This window comes from Triturus cristatus, chromosome 7 (assembly GCF_964204655.1).
Source record: "Triturus cristatus chromosome 7, aTriCri1.1, whole genome shotgun sequence".
Taxonomy (NCBI): Eukaryota; Metazoa; Chordata; class Amphibia; order Caudata; family Salamandridae; genus Triturus; species Triturus cristatus.
In genome coordinates, this window is record NC_140590.1 from 1,170,831,373 (window position 1) to 1,170,858,187 (window position 26,815).

At 43.6% G+C, this 26,815-nt stretch overlaps 1 protein-coding gene across 2 annotated transcripts in view; it reads right to left on the reverse strand.

Moving 5' to 3' along the window:
- The window catches only part of ITGAL (integrin subunit alpha L), a 394,734-nt gene that overhangs the window by 37,679 nt on the left and 330,240 nt on the right, over positions 1-26,815 (reverse strand). Inside the window, exons 22-25 of one of the 2 annotated variants that reach the window (XM_085618461.1) lie at positions 22,870-22,949; positions 20,803-20,886; positions 13,049-13,124; positions 7,863-7,970 (exon numbers count right to left, since the gene is read on the reverse strand). In XM_085618461.1, coding sequence (XP_085474587.1) covers positions 7,863-7,970; positions 13,049-13,124; positions 20,803-20,886; positions 22,870-22,949 — 348 coding nt within the window. The remainder of the gene's footprint in view (positions 1-7,862; positions 7,971-13,048; positions 13,125-20,802; positions 20,887-22,869; positions 22,950-26,815) is intronic. The other variant, XR_014966715.1, reaches the window with a different exon arrangement.

A 26,815-nucleotide genomic window follows, 5' to 3' on the forward strand; every position in this document is an offset into this window, starting at 1 on the left:
TTCTTTGTAATATGCGATTTGCGTTTACCATTCACTTTCTCACTGAATCCCTCCTCTTTTCCACTCGTCCCGCTACCCGCTGGCCACTTTTCTCATTATTCAATTACCCTTCCAACATGGCGCCTTGGTTCCGCCGACATTTGCCTTCACACTCGCACGGCGTTGCTCCCTGGTCACATGATACACCATGTGACCACCCACATGACCTGAAACACCTACATTAGGTAGCTTCACCTATCTGCCCCCACAGTTGATCCGGCATCGTCCGTACACACTGCATGGCCACGGAACCCATTTGTGCAAGTTGATTGAGGTAAGCCCTCCCACCACGCACTCGCAATCCAGATGTCCCGCTCCTTACACTTGGATCCTTATTTATTTCTTTCACTTTCTTTCACTAGACCAATCCGTGTCCTTCCTCCCGGAAGAATTGTCCGTAGGTAAGCCCTTCATTCACGGCACGCCCTACGCATTCACTACTACATTTCGCCCTTCTTATGTTTTCCATTTATTCACAGGCATTGTCCTACCGTAAACTCGTATCCTTAACTCAACGTTACCTTATCTTGAATCGGCATCTTCTCCGTTGCCTCCATGGCAACATGAGGTAATCCCCTATCCACTTACCCCCTCCTCACCTTCGTTCCCCGCCACCCCTCCTTTGACCCTTCGGATTCTACAGGCTTCATCACTTAGCGTCCTCGTGCGCCTCACAGGTCCACATCGTACTGCGCAACTAGTGATTATTAAACCACATGATGTCTTTTACATTTTTTAACCTAACCTTTAAAATCGTCTATTTCCGTATTTCTGTTTAGACATTAGTTGCCATTAAACAACTGCTTGCGATGTCACTTCTGCATAGGAATGCACACTTGAACGAGCACTTGATCTGACGTAGTACCTTTTTGATGCGAAATGTAATGTTTATATGTAATTACAAATCGATTGATTATTATTTTCCTTTTTCCCTTCCCTCCCCTTTATTATTTTCATTGTTTTTCCCATATTTATGTTGGTTGTACGTTTGCCTTATGTCCGATGTTTACTCAGGCATTCTAAATAAGGGCAATTTAACTAATTTAGTCCTGATGATGATCCTGTATCTCTCTCATAAGGATCGAAACGCCGTCGACTCTGTTGCCCACCCTACACCTTAAATATTGCTGTATGTAATATAGTGTGAAGGTGGCAATCTGAATATCAGATGTTTCGCTATTCATTATTTCTCAAAGAAACATCACTGCAATTGCCTGAATGTGTTTTGTCATTTTCTGTCTACTTGGTATGTAAGTCATAGGATACAGGCTTGTGTCCCACCGAATTTCTACTTACATTTCCTTGTTTACTGTCAAGAATTTCTACTTATTAAAGTTGCCATGCCCGGCTGGACATTGGCTATAATATAGTTTCAATTTTGACTATATTCATTTTTTTGCTCTATCGTTTGGTTTCAGGGACCACTGTTTCCTGCAATACGTATCTACCCAAGGTCCCTGTCTAATTCCTTTGGGTGCCCTTGTTCCTCCTTTGATATACTCACATGTAAGGGTCTCACGGCACAGGATGGGGGTGGGGCGGTTCTGCAGTTCAGTCGAAGAGCCAGGTCTTGAGGTCGTTCCTAAATTGACGCAGTGATGGTGATTGCCTGAGGTGCAGAGGTAGGGAGTTCCAGATTTTCGCAGCTAGGTAGAAGGATCTTCATCCAGCTGATGTCTTGTAGATCCATGGGATAGTGACCAGAGCCAGATGGGCAGAGCGGAGGTGTCTGGTCAGCGTGTAAAAGAAGAGGCAGTGGTTGAGGTATTTGGGTCCAGGTTTGTGCAGGGCCTTGTAGGCGTGCGTGAGGAGCTTGAAGGTGAGGATGTCCAGGATAAGTCTGGCGGAGGCGTCCTGAATGCGCTCCAATTTCTTTTGGATCGTGCCGGCGTAAAGTGCGTTGCAGTAGTCGAGCTTGCTGCTGATAAGTGCCCTTCAAAAGCAGTGACCTAATCTGTGCATTGACGCTCTTAAAGAAGCCATTTTTCTTCTGGAAGGGGTGGTTCTGCAGTTGAAAAAGGAGGTGTGGGAGGAAGACCATCTTGAAGATGGCAAATCTTCCCAAAAGATAAAGGTAAAGTGGACGAAAACTTAACAACTAGTACGAGGCGAGCTGACTGCGACGCAGGATTTTGTTCATAGGACCATGTTTCATCGGCTGTCACATAAACTTCGAGGTACTTAAATCCATGAGAAAGGACCTGTAAATCCGGGACCCATGGCATGACAGCCAGCCACAGAAGAATTGGGATTGACGAATCACCATTTCTGACACTCAAAAATGTACATGTGTGTACTGGCACTTTTTTACAGCAATACCATTCACTGTAAAACCTTACAGCTATAATTTTCGTTGGTAATATTTTAAAAACACAGAACCAACTTTGAAATAAATTTTTTTTTTTTTTTTTTGAAACCGTTTATTACAAATCTCAAGGATATATAGGTATGGGCCTACAACCTTCCGGCCGGCCGCTAGGATGTCAGGAGCATATGACATACGTTCATAAAACACTTGGTGTTGCAGAGGAGCATAATCAGGAGGTATCAATGCCGTGGGCCATATCAGTCAGACCCCACAATACGGTTTCATTTTATACAAACAACAAGAAAAAATCACACCCACAAGGCAACCAGCAATCGACAGTAGCAGCACGTGCTCCCCGAATGGGGAACCCCAAGTATCCACAGGAGTCTAAAGAGGGGAAGGGGAACAGAGCAAGGACTGGGGGAACCCTGTGCCCGGGGCTGGGGGAAGGAGTCAGCTAAGGGGACGGGGCTGGTGAGGCAGCAGGCAGCAGTGGCGGCGCGCAGATACCCCCGCGATAGGCGTTCCAGGGGCCCCATACTTTCACCCATGTCCCAGGCTTACCCCTCGCCACATACACCACCTTTTCTCGAAACATGCACCAGTCCATGTGTTCTTTCCAGGCCGACACCGCCGGGGGTAAATTAATTATTTTAAATAATATGGGACTAAATTGTGACGTGAATTGGAAATCAATAGGATGGACTATGCATTCTGTAACACAGCAAGAAAAACAATTTAATTTTAATTCTAGATCTCCATTCCGATAATTTTGACTAAAGTCATAACGATAGTCAATGAGTCAGATCCAGGAACATTTTTCTAATAATGCCTTTTTCAAAAACACATTTTGCATGGCTTTCTATGGGCTATATTGTATCGTAGTGTAATGTAATTGCATTTATATATCACTTACTACCCTTGACGAGGCGTCGAAGCGAATTTTCCGCAAATAGCATGCTACTCAGGAAACTATAAAGGATTAGTGGTGAATTAGTATAGTGAAAAATGAAAATAATTTAAGCAGTGGCTATGTTAGTAAGTTATTTGGATTGAGAAGGATATTAGTAGAAATTCATTTTAGTTTTTATTTGAAAGAAGATCATTTGGTTGTATGACGTTACAACGCATGCTGTTGAAACGCAAACCTTTACCCCAACTTGCTGTCGGGGTGCGCTGGAAGTTAAAATAGTATAATTTACTATTCCAACTCCAGTGTGTGCAACAGTAGGGAAGGTGTTGGAGTTAAATTCAACACCTTCTGCCCCATGCTACAAGCCTTTTGCGTTGCAACGGCATGCGGGGTAAAGGCATGCGTTGTAACGTAGGCGGTGTAACGGTTGTTTCCCAAATAATTCACATTAAAGAATGTCAGAAGTGTAAAGGACGCTGAGACTATATTGTCGAAAAGTAAAGACAGCTTACCAGAGATTAATTAGAAACTGCAGTGATGCATCACATTCTGTACTGTTCCAGTTCATTTTGAAGAAACTATAGGATCCCGACTCAACATGAATTTCCATCCTGATGCCTGATGCCACCCATCCTGATGCCTGATGCCACCATCAAAGGGGAGGATGGTCTGTTTATGGCTTCAATAACAATTCCATAATAGTGATTAAGTAACTTCTTCAACATGAGCCTATCCCCAACAAGAATCATGAGAAAAAAGCACCATGGCCAAGATAGAGCGCCTCACCTGTGGAGCAGCAATGGAAAACATTATGCGGCGGCTTTACCCTATCAGAAGCCTGGTTTTCAGGAGGTCAATATAAGTTCCAGAAGGTCGAATTACATGCCTTATGGCATGAACATGGCACTGTTTGACATGTGGCTACATAGGACCATCGTCCCTGGAACCCAGCAGCAGCACAGATGCCTACTGGATCCCCCACCTAGAGCACTGGAAGTCATGATTGTCCCTGGTGCCTCAGCTAGTGGGCAGAGGATGGAGAGAGAGAGTCACGGTACCCAGGGAACACCCAAGGAGGTGGACACTGAGACTCAGTAGTGAGAGGAGTGGATTACAAATTAAGCTGATGGTTGAAGCTCCAAGGCAGAGTCTGAGCCTATTAGAAGTATCTATACACACTTGAAGAAGGGTGAGAGGTACAACCCTTCCCTTTGTCCTCCATTAATACACATATAACTCACACCAAAAAAAAGGGAAGAGGAAAATCAACTCAGCCTCACTTCTTCATGGGAAGCTCTCAATGATATTAAGACTGCCCTCACACACTATATAGTGCCACCTAATTTTATTCTGAGACCCTCTTGGCAGGGTTTACAAATGTCAGTCGGGGTATATCTGGATTATTAGTACCCTGTGCCCCTAAATATTGTGTGTATCAACATGTTTCGGCCTTTCAACCGCCCCTCAGGGTTGTTGGCCTTAGTCAGGATAAAGATCCCAGTGATAACTCCCCTAGTTAACCCCCTCCTTCCTCTATGATTGAATAGGGATAGAGAATCAAATTCTAGCCATACTTGATAATGCCAGAAACATTCTCAGGAAGTACCCGAGTTTCACCAAAGACATTCCAAAACTGGGATAGGAGTGGGAGCGTCACCTTGTAGTCACACTTTCTTCAAGGGTCCGACACCACAACCAGGCCACTTGCTCCGTCCATTATCCCCTTTGGTATTGCTTTGTTCGCCCTAAGTTGGCAGGGTATGCCCAGACGTGGGTCCCTTGCTCACTTTGCCACTGGATTCAAGATAGCCTGGCTGATGAGGGTTATGAACCCGAAACCGGCCCCAGGATGCTTGTTTCTGGTCCAGTGAAGACATGGCTCGGCAGTTCGGGCTGGACTGTTCCCATGAGGCACAGGCTTAGACTGATTTGCATATGGCCATGTCTGAACTGGGGTGGTGGAGTGCGCTAAAGAATGATGATGGATTAAACCCAGATCAGTTGACTGGGGATGAGTGTTTGATTTGCTCAAACACTCCGTTCATTATCCCCTTTGGTATCGTAATGGGCTGGTGGCAGATTGGAGGGCAGAGAGTGGCCTGGTGGTGGTGGCGGACCCTTTAAAAAAGTGTGAATATCTGATAAGATTGAGGGTGTCTGAACTATGACTATCAGTAATCAGAACAGATCACTGGTGTATGTGTGGGAAACATTTCAGAACCTGAAAATTTCATCTGGGGAAAATTCCACAGGCTGTAAGCGACCCACCCTAACGTACTATACACCACATGTAATTTGCATCTATAGACATAGAGATGCCCCATATCTTCCTCATAAAGCAGGACAAGTGCTCACAACAAGAATGGGGGCCGACTGATTCTTCTTTTTGTGTAGAAGGCGTAAAAGATCACCCTGTTAGTATAAACTCTAGCCTGCAGTGTAGGCGCACAGCCTTATTTGCGTAGATATCATTTTAACAGTGTTTTTTAAATGGCCAAGATATGTGCCTGACATAATTTCTAACATAACGTGGCATTTAGCACTCTGTGGTTATGGAAAGCTTTTGCAGTGCAAATGTTATCTGCGAATGGCTGTTATTGGACTTCAAATGAAATGAACTAGTGAGAAGGTGACACCAAATTCACCCCAACAACATTGGCTCCACATAGCTCAACAACTGCATAAACTTCCATAAATCTACCAGACACCTCCGTCAAGCCAGAGTCCTACTTCCATATCCTCCGCCAATACACAGAACAATACCCGGTCATCATGCCTCCTCCTACCTCGCTCCTAAAGCCTGGAATGACCATTCCCTGCAAAACAGGACTACCTCCTCAGTTCTTGAATTTTGAAAGAAACTGAAATTCTGACTTATTACTTAGCTTCAACCCTGGCTCGGCCCATACAGCTCCTGCTTCGGCACCAAGATATCTTCCCGGGTGAGTTGTACGCTACACAAATAACTTAACAAAGGGTGAGGCTGATCATATGCTATGCTACCCAAAGAGCTGGTACCTGTGCTTGCCTGCGCCATTTTGGTTGAAGTCTCCCATAGAGCAGTATGTTCTGCCAGTGGAGAACCAGTCGTGATACTGTTGACAAATCAGATTAAAGAGCAGGTGTCCTCATTATGAGTTGCATTAGCAACATATTAAATGAATGATTCAAACAGTATTTATATTTACAGTAATTCAGTGACCTCCTGTGGTACTGTAGAGAGAGATGCTCCTGTGTTTACTTCGGATACCAGTGGAAATGTACTGTCAGAAGCCAATTTAGCAAATGGGGGCAATGAAGGAAAAAATGACTTGTGTTTAGGCTGTTGTTATACACGTTACAGAAGAGATCTCGGGACCTGCAGATTATTAAAGAATATTAGAGGAGGAAGAAAATAGCATGCATGGAAGAAAATTCAGCAGTTCTTCACTTCTCAGGCAAAAAATGATGGAATCCGAGGTGAAGAAAATAAGGACACAAGGGGAACAGTAATTCACTGAGAGGGTTGAGACTCAAGCCTCAATTATACTCCACCTACAGTAGGACTGAGAGGTTGAAGTGGAGAAGGTAACTGGTGCTATTCACCTCCCATTCTCCTTTTCTCTTCCTGCTTCTCTCTTTATTCCTTTGCTTGTTGTGGTGCTTAGAGAAAGGAATGTCTGGAGAAGAAACCTCCAAGCCTCTTATTGCGAGCAAAATCAATGTTTGTAACATTCCTTCCTCTCTGTCTGCTATGGGTTTGGTGCACCAGCAAGAGGTTTCGATTTTTGGGAGCTTTCAATGCACATGCTCCCGCTGCAAGAAGCAGGCGCAACCTTCAGTGGGAGAACTTTGGAACCTAATCCACCCCAGCGAGATGCAAGCCGTTTTATTAATATTAAATTGCAAGAGCTTTCGTCTGAGGTAAACATATCTGGCTTCAATTGGTTGCCTGCTTCACCAGACTCGAAGGCGTTCATGCTTAGAAAGGACAGAGACTCATAGGATAAAAATTCCCCAAACTCATAGGCTAAAAATTCCCCAAACTCACAGGATTAAAATTCCTCAAACCAGACACACGCCTTTGTGGATCAGCTGAGAGAAGAACCTGCTTCACCAAAGACATTGCTCAAAGCTGGTCTTCAGAGATGTTTGTGGGAGAGGAAGACAGGTTCTTAAACCAATAAGAAATGAAGGAAATCAAAAGAAAAATGCCCCTTCCAGGGATAGGAGTTAGAAAAATGAGGGCCAAAGTCCAAACAAGCATTGGCATAGCCAATAGGTCTCGCCTTCGGGACCTTATAAGTGTTTAGCCATGCAACAGTTGCATAACTAAATACTTATAAGGTCTCAAAAGCGAGACCTATTGGCTATGCCAAGCGGCCGTGCAGCCGTGAAAGTGAAAGTAATCACGGCCAAGCGCTGCGCGCGCGCATGCACTCTAGGTCTAGGCTGGCCTGGTAGCACTTTTTGGAGCCCTCTCAAAAAGTCTCGCCAGACCAGCGCATGCGCTGGATCAGGCGAGACCTAAAAAGATGCCACCCAGGAGAAGCCCCGCACCAGTGTCTTGCTGGTAGTGGAGGAAAAACAGGAACAAAGCTGGGAGGCTTGAGCTAAACTTACAGCTGTGACGTTTTCCACGTTCCACCACAATTCTGTGGTGAACTGCACCGGCACTGCGATAGTTACTGTCACCCGAGGCAGCAGAGATTTCGGCTCCATCGTGAACACCTGAAAGAGGACATTAAAAACACAGAGGCATTAGACGCAGACCACCACTGGAGATAATAGAAAGCGAGGATATTCAGGGTGAGACATAAGGAGGAAAGGATCTAAGCAAAGATAGAATCAGAGAGGGCACTAATAAAAACACTAAAAGCAGAGACACTGGGATAAAGTGATAGGAAGCAGTGGATGATAGGAAGAAGCTAAGAGAATAAACAAATAAACATACACATAATTTCATACATGTGTTTGGTTTGGTCGTTACATACATTTCTGTTTCTGATTTTTTTCACACTAAATTGGAAGTTCGCCATTCAAAGAGCACCTTGGCTTTCACTTTCTCTCCTATGGCTTTTGTTTTATTAAATACAATATTTATAAAAATATTCTTAAAACCAGGACTTATTCCATGTGTGCTTATAGTAAAAATTACCATTCTTAGTAAATCTGAATACAACTATGACATGAGCAATTTACACCTACTTGAGTGCTTAGTTTACACCTCTTTTAGTGTTACCACCTATCCTTGCTCCTCATGCATATATAATATTTAGCACAATATACGCGTGTGTGTATGTTTGTATGTTTGTGTATATATATATATATATGTGCATATATATATATATCATATATATATTTATTAAAAAACATAAAGAAACTGAATTATCTGTGAGGTTCAAGTGTGTAAAATCACTGAAATATTTTTTAAGAACATACACAACACACGGCATAACTCATGGTCGACTACCAATATACAAAAGACTTAACTGGAGAACAACATAACGTATGCGAGTTATGGCACGTATAGTATCCATTCTTCACCATAGCTGGTGAATTTCAATTGTTTACGCGTTTCAGCCTCAAACATACCACAGCTTTTACCTGAATGTTTTAATGATTGACTTCATTTTCAACACCACCATGCACAGCATTTGGCTGTGTTCAAAGCGCCTTCCGCTGGGCCTGCGCCCACCCCACTGTGGCCTCTCAACCTATGCTGCACACGGTCTTCAGCTGTGCGCTGTTGAAAATGGCTGTAGGGCCCCACTGTGTATTTCATGCACCCATTCTGCATTGTGTAGAGCCTTCGGCCAGTCCCTGTGCTCAACCACCTTCGGCTGTGTGCAGTGGAGGTTGCAGAATAATTTGAACAGCATCACAGTTATTAGTGAGGGAAACCCTAATTGCCCTCCCATTTATCTTGCCCACCCTAGCAGATCTGGTTAAATCTTGACATAACCCACAGAAGCTAACCACCCTAAACATCTGCCCAAGATAGAGTGGCCTTGTCAAACAGTGACAATTATATTAGCAGATGAACACTTTTTCCCTCCCCCTTTTAAATCATCCCTCTCACCTCCAATTCGATCAATGCTAAAATCTAAAATACCTGCACTGGGTGTAAATTGGTAACTGCCTGCCACATTTGAAGCAGTCATCAAACAGGACTAAAGTTATAAGCAGTTGAAAATGTTATTGCCTCCCCTTTGCACTGCCTCCCCTTTGATGGACTGGTATAAAACTTGACATTCACAACAGAAAAGCCTAGTTATTAAAACACATATCACATATCTCTAGTTTCCATTAAATGGGTATCACATCTCGCTCCTTGGTAAGGCTACGCTAATTTATTTAGTCATGCCCACCCGTATGTGTTAATCATTGCTAATCAACCACCCATATAAGGTCACCGGCTCATCAGCGAACGGTCTCAAAATGGGCACATTAACAGTTACAAAGACAAATTGTGAGGTGAGTCAGAAAGTGCCTCACGTAAGCGCCATCCATGGAGCTACTGGTTGGTAGTCACCAGTTTGCTCACTCTGTCAACCCAGAGGTTTTTGTACAAACCCAAAGGTTTATTGAAGCCATTCAAGTGCATGGCAGAGGGCCAAAAGCAGTGATTATCTGCTCTTGTCAAGGTATGATGTTGCAAAGTGAACCTTTATAGGCTGCTTCCCCCCAGTTATTTGTGAGACTCACCTGCTGGTAAGCTTGAACTGGGATACTGCTATCCAGTGCCCAGTGTATGTGCTCTGACCCCCAGAAACATGTCAAAATTGGCTTAAAACCTGATTGGCACATAGAACTTTCCTACAAGGCCGAAATATATGGGGCAGGAGTACATCCAATGCATGTAATATTAGATGCCACTTGTGGACTACAGTACGTATTGTGACATTGTCAAGAAGTGCCTCTTTTTGTATGGACATCCACCAAATTTATGGACTCATGCTGTTGGTTTTTCAACTCTGAAGTGCACTGATCCCTGCTGACAGGGCCCCAATGCATGTGCTCATGCCCATGATTGGACAATTGGCTAACACCCTGTGCTTTCAATGGGAAGGTACTGTCTGGTACTGAGTACCTGCACTTCTCAGCACTGCTACAATACAGTTAATGGTAGAGTACCAGCACTTTTCAGAAGCAAGCAGGCACTATAGATAATGAGTACCAGCACGTGCAAATTTCTATTTGAAGCACTTCTAACACCTGATTGGCATATTTAACATTTCCTATAAGTGCCTTGTATATGGTACAAAGTGTACCCAGGACTCTTATGTTAAATGTCATTAGTGGCCTGCAACACTTATTGCTCCACCACTGCAGCGAAAATATGATAATATGACTCTAGGTCTTCCACTGGATCCTAGTCGGGCGGCTTTTAAACTGCCAACCCGACATGCCAAAATAAACCCTTTCGCCAAGTCCAAAACTCTCCTTTTTAATATTTATGTCACCCTTAAGGCAGGCCTTAGAAACCTATAAGTAGGGGTGCAGAATAATAAAAAAAAGTACATGCTTCTTTTATGCTTTACATGTCCTGACAGTGAAAACTCACCACTGTTGTTTTCAATGTAGCAAGGCTGATAGTCCTATTGGCTAACATGAGTTACACTGCTAAGTGCTAACTTCCATTTGGGACCACCAAACGTAGCATTTCAAGGTATCAAATTAATTTTTGCATTAAACTCAAGACAGCTCTGAAATCGGATTTATTGAAATTCGTATAATAAATGTGACTTTAGAAAGTCACCACTTTTTTGCCCCTAAGTTCTAGTAGCCGTTTCTGTTTAACTACAGCAGTTGTCACCTCAAACAGCCTGCTGCTCTCCTGCCAGGAGGTGTGAATTACTCCCAGGAAAGGGGAACAAAAGGCCTTTTTGTGGGAGGAGGTGTGGCCTCCTCCTGACAAGAGGAAAGAAATGCTTTTGTCCCCATTTAGGGAGGGCCTTGCCAGACAGTTCGGGAAGGACTCTTCCTATTTAGGCAGGGTCAAGACTGATTTGCATGTGGCTGGGTCTAAACTGAGGTGGCATTAGGTGTAAAATAACTATGGACTGGGAAGCGGGCCTGAGTAATTACCAATGGCTGAGATTAATTCAAGCATTCGTCAATCACTTTTTTGTATATTTCAATGCGATGCTCTAAGTGGGATGGGTATACCCAGATGTGGGCATGGGCACCAACGGTATCAGACAGAAGAGCCCTGATAAGGGTGAAACCAGTCTTGGGTTGTTTGTGTTTGAGTTCAGGATGGACCAGGCCTGGCAGTTCGGGCTGGACTGTTCCCACCGAAGCAGACTCAAGATGGATTTGCATATGGCTCGGTCCAAACTGAGATGGCATGGTGTGCAAACTAATGATGGACTGGGATGTATTATCAAGTCATTATCAATGGCTGACATTAAATCAAACATTCCATCCATTGCTTTTTTGTATACTTCAGTCCAACCCTGCCCAGTTCACACCAGAAACCTGCTTTCTGTTTCATCATTTCATTTTAACTCTCTGGTTTGGACTGAGAGTGGAAGCAGCAAATGTTGTACAGACTCGGGAAGCAGGGAATGTTGGGACAGTGATGGTAGAAGCAGGAACATTGAGGAGCAGCAACAGTAGCAGCTGAGGATGGAGGACCATAATCGAAGAAGAGGTTATTAGGAAAGAGAATAGAAGCTGCGAATGGTGGAACAGGGCAGAGGCCGATCTAGAGACAACGGAAGCGGAGGATGGCGGAGAGGAGAAAATAGAAGCAAAGGGTACTGGATGCACACAGTAAATACATAGGATGATGGGAAATAAATAGTAAAAGCAGAGGATGCTGGGGCACAGAAGCAGAAGTAGTGGACCAGTGGCAACCCTACAAGCAAAGGATCCGGGGACAGAGACAATAGAAGCAAAGGATTCTCTGGCAGTAACAGCAAAAACTTAGGATGCAAAGGCAAAAACAAAAGGGTGTAAGGTGCAAAGAATGTTAGAGCAAGGACAGTAAAAGCAGGGGGTTCTGGGACATAGGATGTTCAAGCACTGATTAACATGACTGAACATACATGCATTTGTGTACTCATTAGATTTAATTTGTACACTATATACAAAAGAAAGAATGTCATTTTTCGATTGTGTTGGGTTCAAATAATGAGTGACAGTCTTTTGGTTCCATCAATGCCAAGAATTTTTCCATGACTCTGGGCTATTGGGTGCCTTATACTGTTGTAAGATACCAACATTTAGCAACATTTTTTCCATCTCATAGTTTTCACCTAGTAGAATTTGCATTTTTTGTTTGTGACTTAGGACCTGATTACAATGCTGGTTGGCTGGACCGTCCGACCGCCGTTTTCGTGGGCGGTTTTCGACCGCCGAGGCCAGGAAGTATCCGACCGCCTTTCACTGGACTGCGCAAGTCAGTCTGACCAGCATCGTGATCAGGCCCTTAGTTTTTTCAAGTCAAATTTGTCTTTGCAAAATCTCCTTGTTGCTTTATGTTATTGCAAAGAAAAATAAAGTCTATGTATGGACAGACAAAGGTAGCAGGGGATGCGAGGACATTAAAAGCAGAAAGGGGTGGTGGGACAGGAGCAACAGAAGCAGAAGATGCTGGGAGAGGAGAAAATGATGCTGGGAACTGGAGGATACTAGTACCGGGTCAAAAGAAACAGAGGCTGTTTGGACAGGGAGGGCAGAAACAGGATTCAAGGACAGCAGAGACAGAGGATGCTAAGCAGGGAAAACAGACACATATATAAACTGCAGCTGAGCTGTGTTAGAATTTGGGAATGGCAGCAGGCCAGGGCACTCCTCACCTTGTAGGAATGCTTCACAGATTTAATCTCTTTGTTTCCAACGGTGAAGTTCACATACTTGGTGGAGCCTTCTAACCTGCAATTGAAAAACATAAACGATTTCCATCTGCAGGTACACATGGAATGGTCTGTGCCCTCCTCAGTGGGCTCACCTCCAGGAATAAACATGGTTGCCTGTGTCCACAGGCTGTGTCTGCCTGCAAGAATCACAATAGAGGCGTGTGCATGGTTATTGGGCCGGGGGCATGCCCATGCCATCTCATTGTGGTGGGATCGGGTAGACTGACGCAACCCAGGCCGCAGCCTGCTCAATGGCCCACACTGGACCTGAACGAAAACCTATACCCCACCATACACTTATAGTACACACCTGACAGAGAATTAGGGCTGAACTTAAAGCTTGAGGTTAAATGCCAGCAAGTATCTGTATAGTCTATCAGAACTTGTTCAAGGGGGTCAAAGGGTACATGACACCAATTAAATATTAATATTAATTATAACAATAGAACCAGCAGGAGTACAACTGTATAAAAGCCATAGATGGGACTCATTATAGTAGATAGCGTGGTAGAATCACCCCTAACTATATTAATGCTCGCTAAAACCCAACCCCTAATGTTTTGATTATCCAAATATAACTGGCAGTCATTGCTCCTCCCTTGTTTGATGCGGAGAACTGAGCCCCAGTGTGGCACCTGCCATGCTCTAGGTAGCTGCTGGTGCTATAAGGGCCCGTTTTATGGAAAGTGCCCTGGGGCGAATCAGGCATGCGCACTGGCCTTGTGTGCCCCCGGAGCACTTTGGTATTACAGAAAGGGCTGCAGACACTTGTACAGATAGCGCTGGCACACCAGAGCGTGTTCGACCATTTGCATGGGGTCGTGGCCCCATGCAAATGAGGAAATCCCATTGCCTCTGTGCCCGCACCGTATTATAGATCCGGGGGCATCAGGAAGCGCACCGAGAGTGTGGCACCTAAAACCTGGCGATTTGTGAGTGCGCCTCCTGATGGCAGCCCTCTGGAGGGGGGAGAAGAGTCCTATGGACCCTCGAGACAACTCCTTGTAGGCAGGTGCAGTCACTCGCTACACCCGCCTGCAAGGGGATCTCTCTCCTCTCTTTAAAGTGCAGGCGGGTTGCTGCCTGTACAGTGAAACACAAAGCGGCTGCTTCAACACAGTTTTTCACTTGAATGCATTGCCCCAGGGCAGCACCACTTCACGCCTGTCCTGGTGGCAGCGCATTCAATGTAATAGGGAGCACTTTCCTTCTTTGCACCCGGTGCACCTGCTTTAAGATGCGCCGTGGTGCAAACAGGGAAAGTGCACCCTATGTGTAATAGGGCCCCAGGTGATGAAATGGTGCAGCCTTACTCTCTTAGTAGTGACAACATGCTATTGTTGTGTTTGATGGTAATCTGCTCATGAAGGTAAGCTAGGCTGTATGCCTGCCTCAAGGAAAGACTCAGCTGTTAGTAGCACCATGCAGATATACCATGAGGGTGGAGAGAGGGTATCTTGTGACATGGCCTGATGACCACACCACATGTGATGTCAGTGCGCTGATGCTTTTCAGCAGTTTGTTGAAACCACACAGGATGCACTATTGACTGGCAGGGAGGCGCATGACCATTATCATCTCACTCACTTCACACCCAATGACCCCCCAGGCTTTACACTGGGTCAGGAAGAGAGAGAGGGATGCAGCTGAACATGCCATCATCATGAATATGCCAGTGGGCATGCTCCCAACCTCATTCGATGACCTCTACAGTGGGGTGTATGTCAGAATATCACATACAGAAATATCCTATGAAATAAATATCTTTCTCTAAATGTCGTTTTCAAAAATAGTGTCCGACCAGGTGTAGATTTCTATTATTAACTTCATTGGGCAGTATTTTTATAAACAATATTTAGAACACAATATTTATCCCAGATGATATTCTGACAATGCTGTTCTGATGGATACATCTTTCTGCAGATTCCTGACCTTATGGATTATCCTTCCAAGCTTCATGCCAGCCCGGAAAATCTTTCTCAGGCATATCTCTCTAGTGCCACCTTTTCAAACCCTAAGGCTTCAAACAGATAAGACGACAACAGAGTATATTTAGCAACAATATGCATGCTGGTGTCCATTCCCTCTATTCTGCATCTCAGCAAAGCATATTCAGAACACTCTCTCTTGGTGTCTCACAGATAAAATTCCACAGCATTTCAACAGCTACTAGTTTAAATATCTCCTCCAAATGTTTCATGTTCCAATGCTTTTTTCAGATGCTGGAACATGATCTGCCAATCGGATACAACATGACATCTACATGTGGTGTCAGGGATTGGGGTACGAGGCCGCAGCCTGCAATTCTTGGGTTTCAGTGCTCCCAAAGGCCAGCAGGGAGACGACAAAGTGAACTTGCTCACGGGTAAGTCGTATGTCAGGAAATGATCTTCAAAAAATGCTTCCACAAAAAGCGCAAATAGCACCATATGAAGAAGTCCCTTTCTTCCTTGAGGAAATGATCCCATGCGCAGGACCATTCAGAGTCTCACTGCCATTCCCGGTCTTCAGAGTCTTCCTAGCCATTGGACAAGATCTTGACATTGAAAAAAATGAGCAACACAGGTCAAAGAATCTGGTTTGCTATGCTGGATCTGTTCAGGTCAGCTCCTGTACCATCTGGACGGCATCCTTCCCCCAATGGGGGCATGTTCCTGCAGGCCTGGTGGCTCTGACCAGAAGCCTCCTTATACAACACCTGCGTACGGCTCTGACGGCTAAGAAGTCGAAGTCTGACAAGGTGCCATTCCCTGTTCGGTCGGAACCACCTTCAATGCCTCACAGACACTTCTAACAGACTCTTGCACCACTCTTCATGTTGTCAATGTGAAATAATAAAGTTAGTGTGATGAGAGAGAAAGCTATGGTGCCCTCAGTGATGTTATCTTGGCAAAGCACTTCCCTAGGGCTCAGTGATCTGCCTAGATGGAGGGTTTATTCGGCTGTGACTCTAATGCCTTACAATGCTGACAAAGCCAATGACCTAGAGAGGTTGACGACTTAAGGCTGATAACCTCTTCCTCACTATAATATAATGCTGGCTTATATTTGGATTAGCAGAATGCAAGCAGCCGTGCCATTTTTATCATGCAGCGACATCTGAGCTTCACAGTCAGTTTCCTCATTTACGACCATAGTACGAAAACCTTCTGAAGCCTTGGAATTGACCTTGCCATCTGCAGAGGCAAAGTATAACATCTCGACAGATATGTCGCAAGCCTCCTCCTCACTGGCTGAGGCCTTGCTTGCTTTCATTGAGGTTCTCTTGAATCCTGGTATGGCTGCATGGGAGAAACCCTTTATGAGTCCAGCATTCCTTAGACATTTAGCCAGGCATATAGGACTTCCTCACCAACCACTAGAAAGTCTAGCGGGTCCTTGTCCAGGCAAAATTCCAATATATACTCTCAATAGGGAGTCAAAGAAATGTCCTTCTATGGGCAGTAACGTCTTAAGTTCTGGAAGCCTGGCCCTCCGCATTGCTAATGCCACCTTCCTCCTGGACTGATATGTTCATACCACTGAGAACTGGTAAAACGTATAATGACCAGCTTACCTGACCACATGCCAGAGCCATTGGTCAGTGATGGATGATTTCAAACAGATCTTGAAGGGCAGCGTGAACTCTGCGGAACCTTTGTCTGGTCCCTGGGTACGGTTGTCATGCTGTTCCAGTGTGATTGGAAGTGGTCCGCTGACTTCTTCAGAGATGTTAAAGCTAAAATGAGCACAGAATTCTATTCTTGTTACTGCTTGGTCCCCATGAAGGACCCAGGTCTGAGTTCCCTTCTCGGTCTCCTCCACCTTTGAACTTGTTCATTAACCTGGACAAATTCAAGATACTGTCCCTGAGCCAAGTCTTACTGGCCCGGAATGTGAGAAATTGGTTGGCATGCTTAGATCTCCAGGATACATATGTTCAACGTCCAATTCTTCCCACCTATAAATGTTACCTGAGATTCACAGTAGGTTCCCAGCACTATGTTCCCAATTCTGTCATTTACACATACTGCCACTCCATGCATCTATATGAAAGGGTTGGTGGTATTGGTGGCTTCAGTGCAATGGGTCGGAATCCCCATATTTCGGTACTTGGAAGACTGACAAGTGATAGTGGAGTCCACGGCACTGGTCATGGAACAACATCAGTAGACAATGACACTTCTCCATGACCTGAACTTTATCATTAAACTCAAAGGACTCAGCTCTCTCCTATGAATGGGCTGACTGTCATGGGGCACTGAACATGATCCGTGTGAAGGCTTTTTCTCTTCCTTAGAGGGTTGTGGATATTTAGGCGATGATTCTGAGGTGTCTTAATAGGGCTCGGATCCAGGGATCGGCAGTTCTTGCATCTGTTTTGCCTAATGTATCATTCATCCTATTGGTGCCACATGCCCAATGGTGGATGGGCCCTTCAGTGGTTGCAGAGATCAGTGTCTTCTGCATTAGGAGAGTTTGATCGCTCAGTTGCAGATCTCACATTCTGTTTAACCAGATCTGCACTGGTGAATGGAGACTTCCGACATTTTGTTGAACCGCCCTTTCAGCATTCTAAAGAATTCTCTACCATGATCAAGGAAACCACCTCTTTGGACTGGGTTGCCTATCTGCATGACATGACAGGGCACGGTTCTTAGTCCATGGTGGAACAGCGTCTGGTGATGAATGTGCACCAGCTGTGGGTAGTTAATTTTGCAATGAAGATATTTCTGCCTTCCATCTCGAGTAACAACATTTACACTACCACTGTCCAATAACAGACAGGGCAATGTGGGATCGTGATTTGCCAGTGGAAGTAGGCACATCCTTGGGATTCTCCCTGCTAGCAGCTCATCTATCCGGCTCCCATCAATTTGAGGGCAGATGCTCTCAGCTGTCTTCCACTGGAGGATCACAAGTGGTAGCTCTGCCCCAAAGTGACAGACATGTTCTCCAGATTTCTTTATGCTATTAATGTATGGTATGAATAAGAGAGCTGAATCAAAAGTTACTTATAGGGATTTGGGGAATTCATTGGGGAAGGGGAGACACAGGTTGGATTTTTTAAGTTCAGAAGCGATGTGTTGATTTTTCTTGCTGATGTGGATGGTAATAGAAACTCAGTTTTCTCTGGGTTCAGTAGGAGGACATTTTCTTTCATTCAGTCCTCTAGGTGAGAGAGACAATTTCTTAAGATGAGGATATCTTGAGGGTTAGAGCTTTTTTAGATACAGTTGTGCATCATCGGCATATTGATTTAAGTTGACGGCTGAGTCGCTCATAATCAGACCAAGTGGCTCCATCTAGATGTTTATCTGTCGGAGTTAGAATTGAGTCAAGAGGGATGAAGCAACTTCATTTTACCAGTTATGATGTGTGTCTAGAATTGTGATAATCATTCCATGTGTCAAAGGCATCAGATTAGTTGATGAAAACTGTAAACCGCTGTCACCTCAGCACACAACCTGCTGTGCAGCATTCAAACCTTTAACAGTAGCTGATTCATTGCTGAAACTGTCCCTGAAGCCAGATTGGTGAGAGGCTATAAGGCTTTCCCTTTCAGGGAATGAGTTCATCAGAAACGATTGTTTCAGTGGCTTTTCCAAGGTAATGGAGGTTGAAAATTGGATGAACGCGGGACCGGTTCAGTGCGTTCAGGTTGGGTATCATGAGCAGCTGAGAAATTTGCTAATATTTATCGAAGAAGGGAAGATTCCTGGCTGAGGAAAGCATTGATTGATTCAGACCAGGCAGTCTGGAAGAGGGTGAGATTGGACTTAATGATCTTGGAGTGGATGTGGTGTAAGAAATAACTGGTTGGTTTGAGTCGTTCGCTGGGGGAGATGTTGGAAAAGTTCTCCCATGCTTCTGAGAATTTAGGCAGTAAGGAAGGTGGTTTAGCGTTCAAATCATAATTCTCTCTAATATTTGTGGCTTTGTTGGTGAAATTATGTAGGAATTTAACACATATATATCTGAAGGGAGTTTTGAGCTGCTCAGATCTTGGGGAAGACATCTTAGTAATGAATGAGAATAGTGCTCTGAAGGTGTTTGAATCCTCGGTTATTTGTTCTTGGAAATGTGAGAACCTTGGCCTTTGTTTCATTTACTTTTATGCTTTTCTACGTTGCTCTAGTTTGGATAGAGGTTGATTGACATTCAGATTCATCTACTCTTCTTCTGTCCTCCATTTTTGTATGGCAGCTTATTACTGCTTGGCGAATCATGGTTAGGTTGGTTTGTGTCGTATTTGTTTCTGTCCTTACTCTTGCTTCCTGAGCACACGCCTCAATGAGTGCAGATAAAGTATTAGGAACTGACCCCAGCAATTCAGTTTGTGCCTATTTTGCACTGGTGTTGTCGGGTCTGCAGGCGAAGATGCAGTTAAAACTTCATTGTGACGTGTCACTGGGCAGCGTTGGAGTGATATTGCTGGGAAAAGTTTTTCCTGACCAGTATGAAGACTGGAAGCATAGATCCCCAGGTGAGGAACGCAGGGGGAAATTATGTATGCAGGAGAAATACCTTTACTGAAGTTAAGAAACATGTTCTTCTGGTACCAGACATTCAAGGTTGTATTCCTCCAAGTTGGTGAGTGAACTTCCTGTCAACATAACGTAAGCCTCCCCAATCCTGTATACTTGCACCTCTTGCAAATTTAACAGCCTTGTGAGATGGCCAATTTCAACATGAAACACATATTAAGGAATCTACAATGTTAAACACCCTCCTCCACTTCCAGGCTAACTAGTGAACATGACAGAGGAGCAGACTCGCAAAGTGGTTCATTGCAGGAGGTGCAGTGTCTATGAATGGGTACATGGCAGGGTGTGCAGTGTGTGAACTGGTACAGGCCTAGAGGCACAGTTTATCTGAGTGGTAGGGGGCATGATGTGCAGTGTCATCGATAGGTTAAAAGACTCTGTTGAGTGCAGTGTGTAGTACACCGTACACATAACTTAGTTGATTTAGTGCACAAGAAGGGCTTCCATGTGTTTGATGGGATGCTTTTTTGATGGACAGTGCTGCTCTCTCTTGAGAGGAATGCTGTAGTTTGATAGGATACACCTTCTTTGATGGGGCGTAGATTCCATAATGGGGTGAGGCAGTACCGCCTTTAATATGAGGTGTTGTCTATAATGTGTTACATCGACATTGATGTGGTTTGCAAAGTTTAGGGGGAGCAGCGTATTTGATGAAGTACGGTCTCTGCAAAATGCTCTTATCTGTTTTTGAGCTGTTGTTTCTTTTTTGGGGAGTGGTCTTTAGAAGGACTGTAAGGACTTTGAAGGGGTAGACTGTTCTTCGGGGTCTGCAATGTTTGCATTGAGTTCTGCTTCTCTAATGGGGTGCAGTACTTTATAGGGTGACGTTTATATGATGTGGTCTAGGGTCTTTAAGGGTGCGGTGTTTTAAAGAGAAGGGGTCTTTAATGGGGTGCAAGGCTCCTCTGGGTTTGAGGCTGCCGAAGTGGTGCGGTGACTCTGAAGGGCTGCACATCTTTGACAGGGTGCTGCACACTCATCGGCTATAGCTATTTGGGGAGCACAGCGCCTCTGAGGGGGGCCCTTTCTTTCAGTGTTGCACAGTGGTTTTAGTGAGCACAGTGTCTTTGAGTGGTTGCACCTTCTTTGAAGAGATACAATGCCTTTGAAGGGGTTTGGCACATTTTACTGCCTTACACAGTGGTTTTCCAGGGGCAGTGTCCTTACCCAGCTCCGACGACATTGATTGCGTACTTGACGGGGACGCGCAGTGATGCCTCATTGTCCAACAATGTCCCGTTCTCATAGTCACTGGAGAGAGAAAAGAGATCGTTATTCAGGTCCCAATGCAGCGCTTTCCCCGCTTCAGATTACTTATAGCCCCTGCGCACAGATTCCTTTGGTGCACCCAGTTACATCGATGGCATCATGTCATGGTTGGATTACTACATCAATACCACTACATCGATGGAATCACTGCAAAGAATGTCCCAACATCATTTTAGGTGAATATAATTCAATTTAAATGGCAAAGCACGTTCATTTAATTAAGGCTTGGAGGTAGGGTTACTAACGTAATGTAATTGAAAATAATGTCATGTATTTGTAATTAATTTAAAATTATGGTAATGTATTTATTTTCATATACATTAATTACGAAGTAGTATGCGGGATGGTAATTTAACTGAATTTAATAATAAAATGAAGGTTTAGTTTTTTTTAATTAAATGTAATTTAAGGTTGACCTACAGATAAGTTAAGGTTACGAATTTAATTTAATGTAATACAGATATTATAGCAATATATTTAGAATGATATCAATCTGAATTAATTAAGGGTTACAGTCATGTTTACTTATCTAATTTAATATAATATATTTAAAATACTTAATTGTTATGGTTAAATATTAATATCTAACATAGGTTAGATTTACGGTTACTGTTAAGTTACTTTTTATTTAAATCACCTGCACTGAATTAGAGAAATTGTTAGGATTACTGTTACGGTAGGATTAAAGATACTTATTTAATTTTATTGACGATTAAGGATAGGCCAAGCATGGTGGTGTTAATGCTAGTGTCTGCATTTATTTTAATTGAATTTATGGTTAGAACACCTTTCAGGGTTGCCACTAGCCCAAGATATGAGTTAGTATCAGATACTAGACTTTTGTAGGTAAGGGGGGCTCCCTGCAGAACCATCCACACCTGTAATACCTGTTTGTCCCGAAGCATACCCTGCCTTAGAGAGGGCGTAGTACAAGATGGAAGGTTGGGCGCTTCTAGACCATCCAACAGAGATCCACCTTTGGGTTATTAAATCTGAATACATCAAAGTAGGTCAGCTCTTTGATAAGATGGAGGGGAGAGATTAATATTGGGATACAGAGAGAGAAAGGTGCTGCCACCATCAGAAAAAGGGAGACTGGTGAACCCTTGTCTGGAGTAGTGTGTCCAGTTCTTGAGGCTTCACTTGGAGCATTGTATCGGCTCCATCTCCCACACCCACGTGGCCTGTTGTGCCTTGTTCTGGTAAGATACTTCAGCTCGTCAAGCGCCTGCTTCTGAGATCAGTGCTCAACCTGAAGGTCACACAGGTCCTACGCAGCCTTCCACACTTGTGAGGTCGATAAAGGGGTACCATGTGTTAACAGTAACACCTGATTTTTAGAGTTCTTTGAAATGGAAAATATTTTTTAAATTGCTATACAAAAGATGTCAATATTATCTTGATTAATGTCCACTTCTGGAGGAAAACCTAGACTACTGTGTCGGATCTGAAGGACTGATCTGAATATTGTTCCTTTGTGGTGCTGAATGTGGGATTGTACGCCCCGAAAATAGCCCTTCCCGTTCATCATTGTGAAATGAAGCGAAATACTGTTTACCGAATACCTTTTTCATAAGGCATCTAAAAGTGTCACCTTCGCTTATTTTGAATTCAATTCCCATAGGGTATGACATAAGGTTCATCTTGGCATCAACTTGTGCTAGGTGAGCATGGAATGTGACTGACTCTCCTCCAGCTCTGCCATTTCCTAGGCAAAGCTGCTATCCAGAATTTGTTTGATTCTACTCGTGGGTTTTGCCGAGTACTGGGGCTGAAGGTTTACAAGTGAGTCGGGAGAGGTGAAAGCGAGGATTTCCACATTTAACTGGGGAAGCATATGTGGAAGAGGGGTTGCACTACTCTCTTGAAAGGATTTATTGGTGATATCAATGGATAAGTGTGTGCCCAGAGAGCGCTGGGATGAGAGGAAAAGAGCAGATGCTTTTGGCGAGACTGGCTTCTTACCTGCTGACTGACGCCTTAATGTCCACAAACTCGCCCCACGAGCTGTTGCCAAGAACGTCAAACAGGAATGAAAGCATGGCCTGTGGAATTAAAAGACGGTAGACGTCAACAACAGACCTTAGTAACTTGGCGATGCTCCATGAGGCTGACTCTGTGACTTTCTTTGTGAGACTTCTTGTGACCGGTTCACTATGTCTGCTTGCGTATTATACTGTGCTGTACCAAACCACGAAATCCATTGACAGGAACCAATGTGATGGAAGTTCCTGGTAATGCTTTATTAATGGCTGACAGCTTGGTGGTCATTTATAAATCTGGTGGGAAGTTTACTCCTTCACTCTGGCAAAACAAGGGTCGTCTGCCAGGAAATAAATCTGGCCCTCTGTCTGCATGCACTATTGTTCCAAGTTTTTAGGATAGGGATTGCCCGGAGTAGCTTGGGAACGCATTGCCACTATCCGGCTGAGAAATTCTCTGTGCAGCAGTCTGAGCCCACCCCAAAGCCACCCAAGAGCCTCTATAGGTTTAGATTGCGGCTTGAATAGGTTTAGATGTGGAGACTCAAAGAAAGCATTCTTAGGCCTGCCTAAGTGATATGAGCATAAGACGCGCCTCACTTGGCGGTCCGTGGGCGAGGGAAAAGGGTGCAGCAGCCATCCTCCTCAGCCTCTGGTCTGTTTAGACATGGCTTTGTTGCCCCTGTCTGGACAGCCTGCTCTTCTGTGGCGGATTTTGGCCATGCGGTTGGTGCTGCTGTCCGTGCCTGCCCAGTGGGCACTGGCAGAGGTGACAGAGGTTTCGACAAACAAGCCAAGGCACATTGGGAAGGGGATTTTATTATTTATTTTCCCATTTTGTAGCACAAAACCTGCTTGGAGTAGAGAAACAGGGAGAGAACGCCTGATGTTTGTGCACTGGGAACAGCGCTGAAGTTGGGTAAAAAAATATGGGAACTGTGATCCTGAGTGCAGTGGGGCAGGGCCAATGTGCTCGGGGTGGGATCAGTGTGCTCCATAGTGGGGATACAGATTCGGATAAAATTACTCTGCAACTTTTTCCTTTGTCAATCACATTCAGGTAAAAGCATAGAAAATAAAACACACACCTTAAATGGAAAACAAATACAAGTTAATGTAATCATTGGGAAATACACTCTATCATGTTATGAAAGCTCGATTTGTTAATGTGATTATGGCAGATGTCTGTGTTGTAACCACTAACAGAATTGAATCCTGCTTTTTCCAAAAAGGGAATAGTGACGTGTAGTTATAGTGGTAAGAAGTCCCAGCCTGTGACTGAAAACACTGTGAATGCAACCCTTTATTGTAAAATTGTATTACACACAGTATAAGACAGGCTGCGCTTTACAAATGCTGGTAGTACTGCAAATTGCGCAAAGAAATTTAGCATTTGTTAAAAAAGTGTTTCCAAACTATATATTTTTAGTAATAAGAAGTCAGACTGCACCAAGTGTGAAAATTTTTCTATGTTTATATTCAGGACGCAACCTAGTACTCAGCTGGTAAAATCCTTACATTACCTCTCAAAAAGAATAATGTTGCTATGAAGCTTCAAATGAGTCCAATAATTAAAGTAATATAGCGTCTCTGAAGCAACATTTAGATTTACTGATTAACCAGTTGCACACATTTACATTTCTTTTAGGCAGTATGCACCCTTGTGTGAAGGCTTGTAGTTTTTTTTAACTTTGAGCCTGGGGAGCGCATGCGCTGACTGCGAGGCATGCTGTAGTCAGGTAGGGACTTGAAGCTCCGTCCACTCCCTTAATTGGATTGTGTCATTGTCCACTGTAAACTGTGGCTGTTCATTGGCCAAAAGGCTTAGTAGTCCCTCCTTAGTACCGCTGTGTCATTTTATAACCTCCCATGGTGACACCCCCTGTTACGTGTGTTGTTACTCAGTAGGCTTTAATCACAGCCTATGAGCACTATTTTCTCAAATAGCTTTGTCTTGCCTGCTGTTGCAGGCAAGACACGCTCTCTCCTAACCCTTTAAAAAAAGAAATTATAGCAAGGGTGCTGGCATTTGCAATGCAATAGGTCCGCATTTGCAAGAGTTTAAGCTATTGGCATTGTAAATGACAATGCCTTTTATTTATGTGTTTTTAAAAAAAACACATAAATAAAAGGCATTGTCATTTACAATGCCAACAGCTCAAACTCTCGTAAATGCGAGACCTATTGCATTGCAAATGTTTGTTATCTGATTGTCTCTCCCTTGTCACAGCTCAGGAGATCCTCCTTTCTGCCCTTGCAGAGATAGGCACCTCATTAACATAATTTAACTTTCAGGAACTCTGTATTTAAAAAAAAAAAAAAAACACCAGGGAAACTGTTTTGTTAAATATTTTTTTAGAAATTTGGGAACATCATTCCAATAAATCCCGCCCACTTCAACCACTTGGTGCGCAATAAGAGTTTTAGTTTAGGACGCTGTGTGGGACTTTACTGGCTTTCCACTCAAAGCTGGCATTATGTCCTGACCGAAGTGATGCTCAAGTGTGTAGTCGATTTACTTTTGACAGAGCTAGCTTTGGTGTGGTGGTCTTATGTGATCACTGTTGAACACTGCCAGTCTGAGGTTTGATGTTGCTAGTACCCATGCCTGGATGCAGTTATCCCATAGTGTTAATGCTTTTTCACTGACAGTTGTACATTATCTTCCGGGGCATCGAACAACATATTCCTGTATTTGGCGATTAGGACACAGTTGGTGAAGTAGGCAACTGTAGTCGAGTATCCATTTTAGGCAAACAAAGTGCTAAAGCTTACATATTCGATAAAATATATTAATTAAATAATGTGCTTCTTAGTGCTACTTTTTATCTCTTCAGTTGCCTGACTGGCCTTTCTGAGGTAAATCCTGACATTAATGACTGTCGCAGCACTTTTTTCCCCTCAAATTGTGTTTATTGATTCCATCAACAGACATAGAGCAGAATAGCAGAGCAACTTTTGAACCATATCCCAAGCCCATGTTATTATGGTGAATAGAAGCAGCAACAATGGTTACTACAGAAATCATACCTTAATTGCAAATCAGACTACACCATTCCACTGTTCAATTTAACAATTTTCCTTTAGAGAAAAAAAACTTGCAAACAAAATAAAATGAAAAAATTGAATAAAACTGGCACACACAGAGCATTAATAATATCCACTGAGATATCACATACTGTCTCAGCACTTTTATAGATACAGGCCTAAAATGCCTGAGTCATCCTCAGACTTTGTTCTTTAGAGGTACTGGCCAAACTACCTCTACCCCACTAGCCTTTGAAAGGCACGCCAACATGTTTCTGACACATTCCCATTACAACTGCCTTTCATCAGTCAACCATACAGGTCTCGAAAAATCATAGAAATGCTTCCTGCAGCTCTAGTGACTTGAATAATCTACTCGATCTAACTGTAATGCACTTGCCCCATGAACTTATCGCAAATTGATCCTACGCAATTATTTTATTTCACTCTGTCACCTTTTTCTTCATGTTCACATACAAGAGCACCTTCAAATATATGAGATTAGCATGTCTGCTGTAAAAAAAAAAAACTCTTGTTTGATTTAATAGACTAAACCTTTGCTCCAGGCACAATAAAAATCTAGCCCACATATAGGGCACACCTGACCCCCGACTTGCCTCTCAGTTCACTAACAGCATTGTCTTCAGGGCAGGGCAGAAATGTTTCTCAGCTCATATTTAAGAACTCTCAATTTGAAATAAATATATATATAAAATTATAGGTTGCTGTGGTAGTGCACTGTTATTTACAGACATTTTCGATTAAAAGGCCACAAACTTTGCCACTCACTGATAAAAATATACAGCGTGAAAACAATAATGTGTGGAAACTGCATTTCAGCAAATATTTCTCTTTTCCTCATCACCAAGTAAAGTATTTTGTTTTTTTTATCCTATTAAACT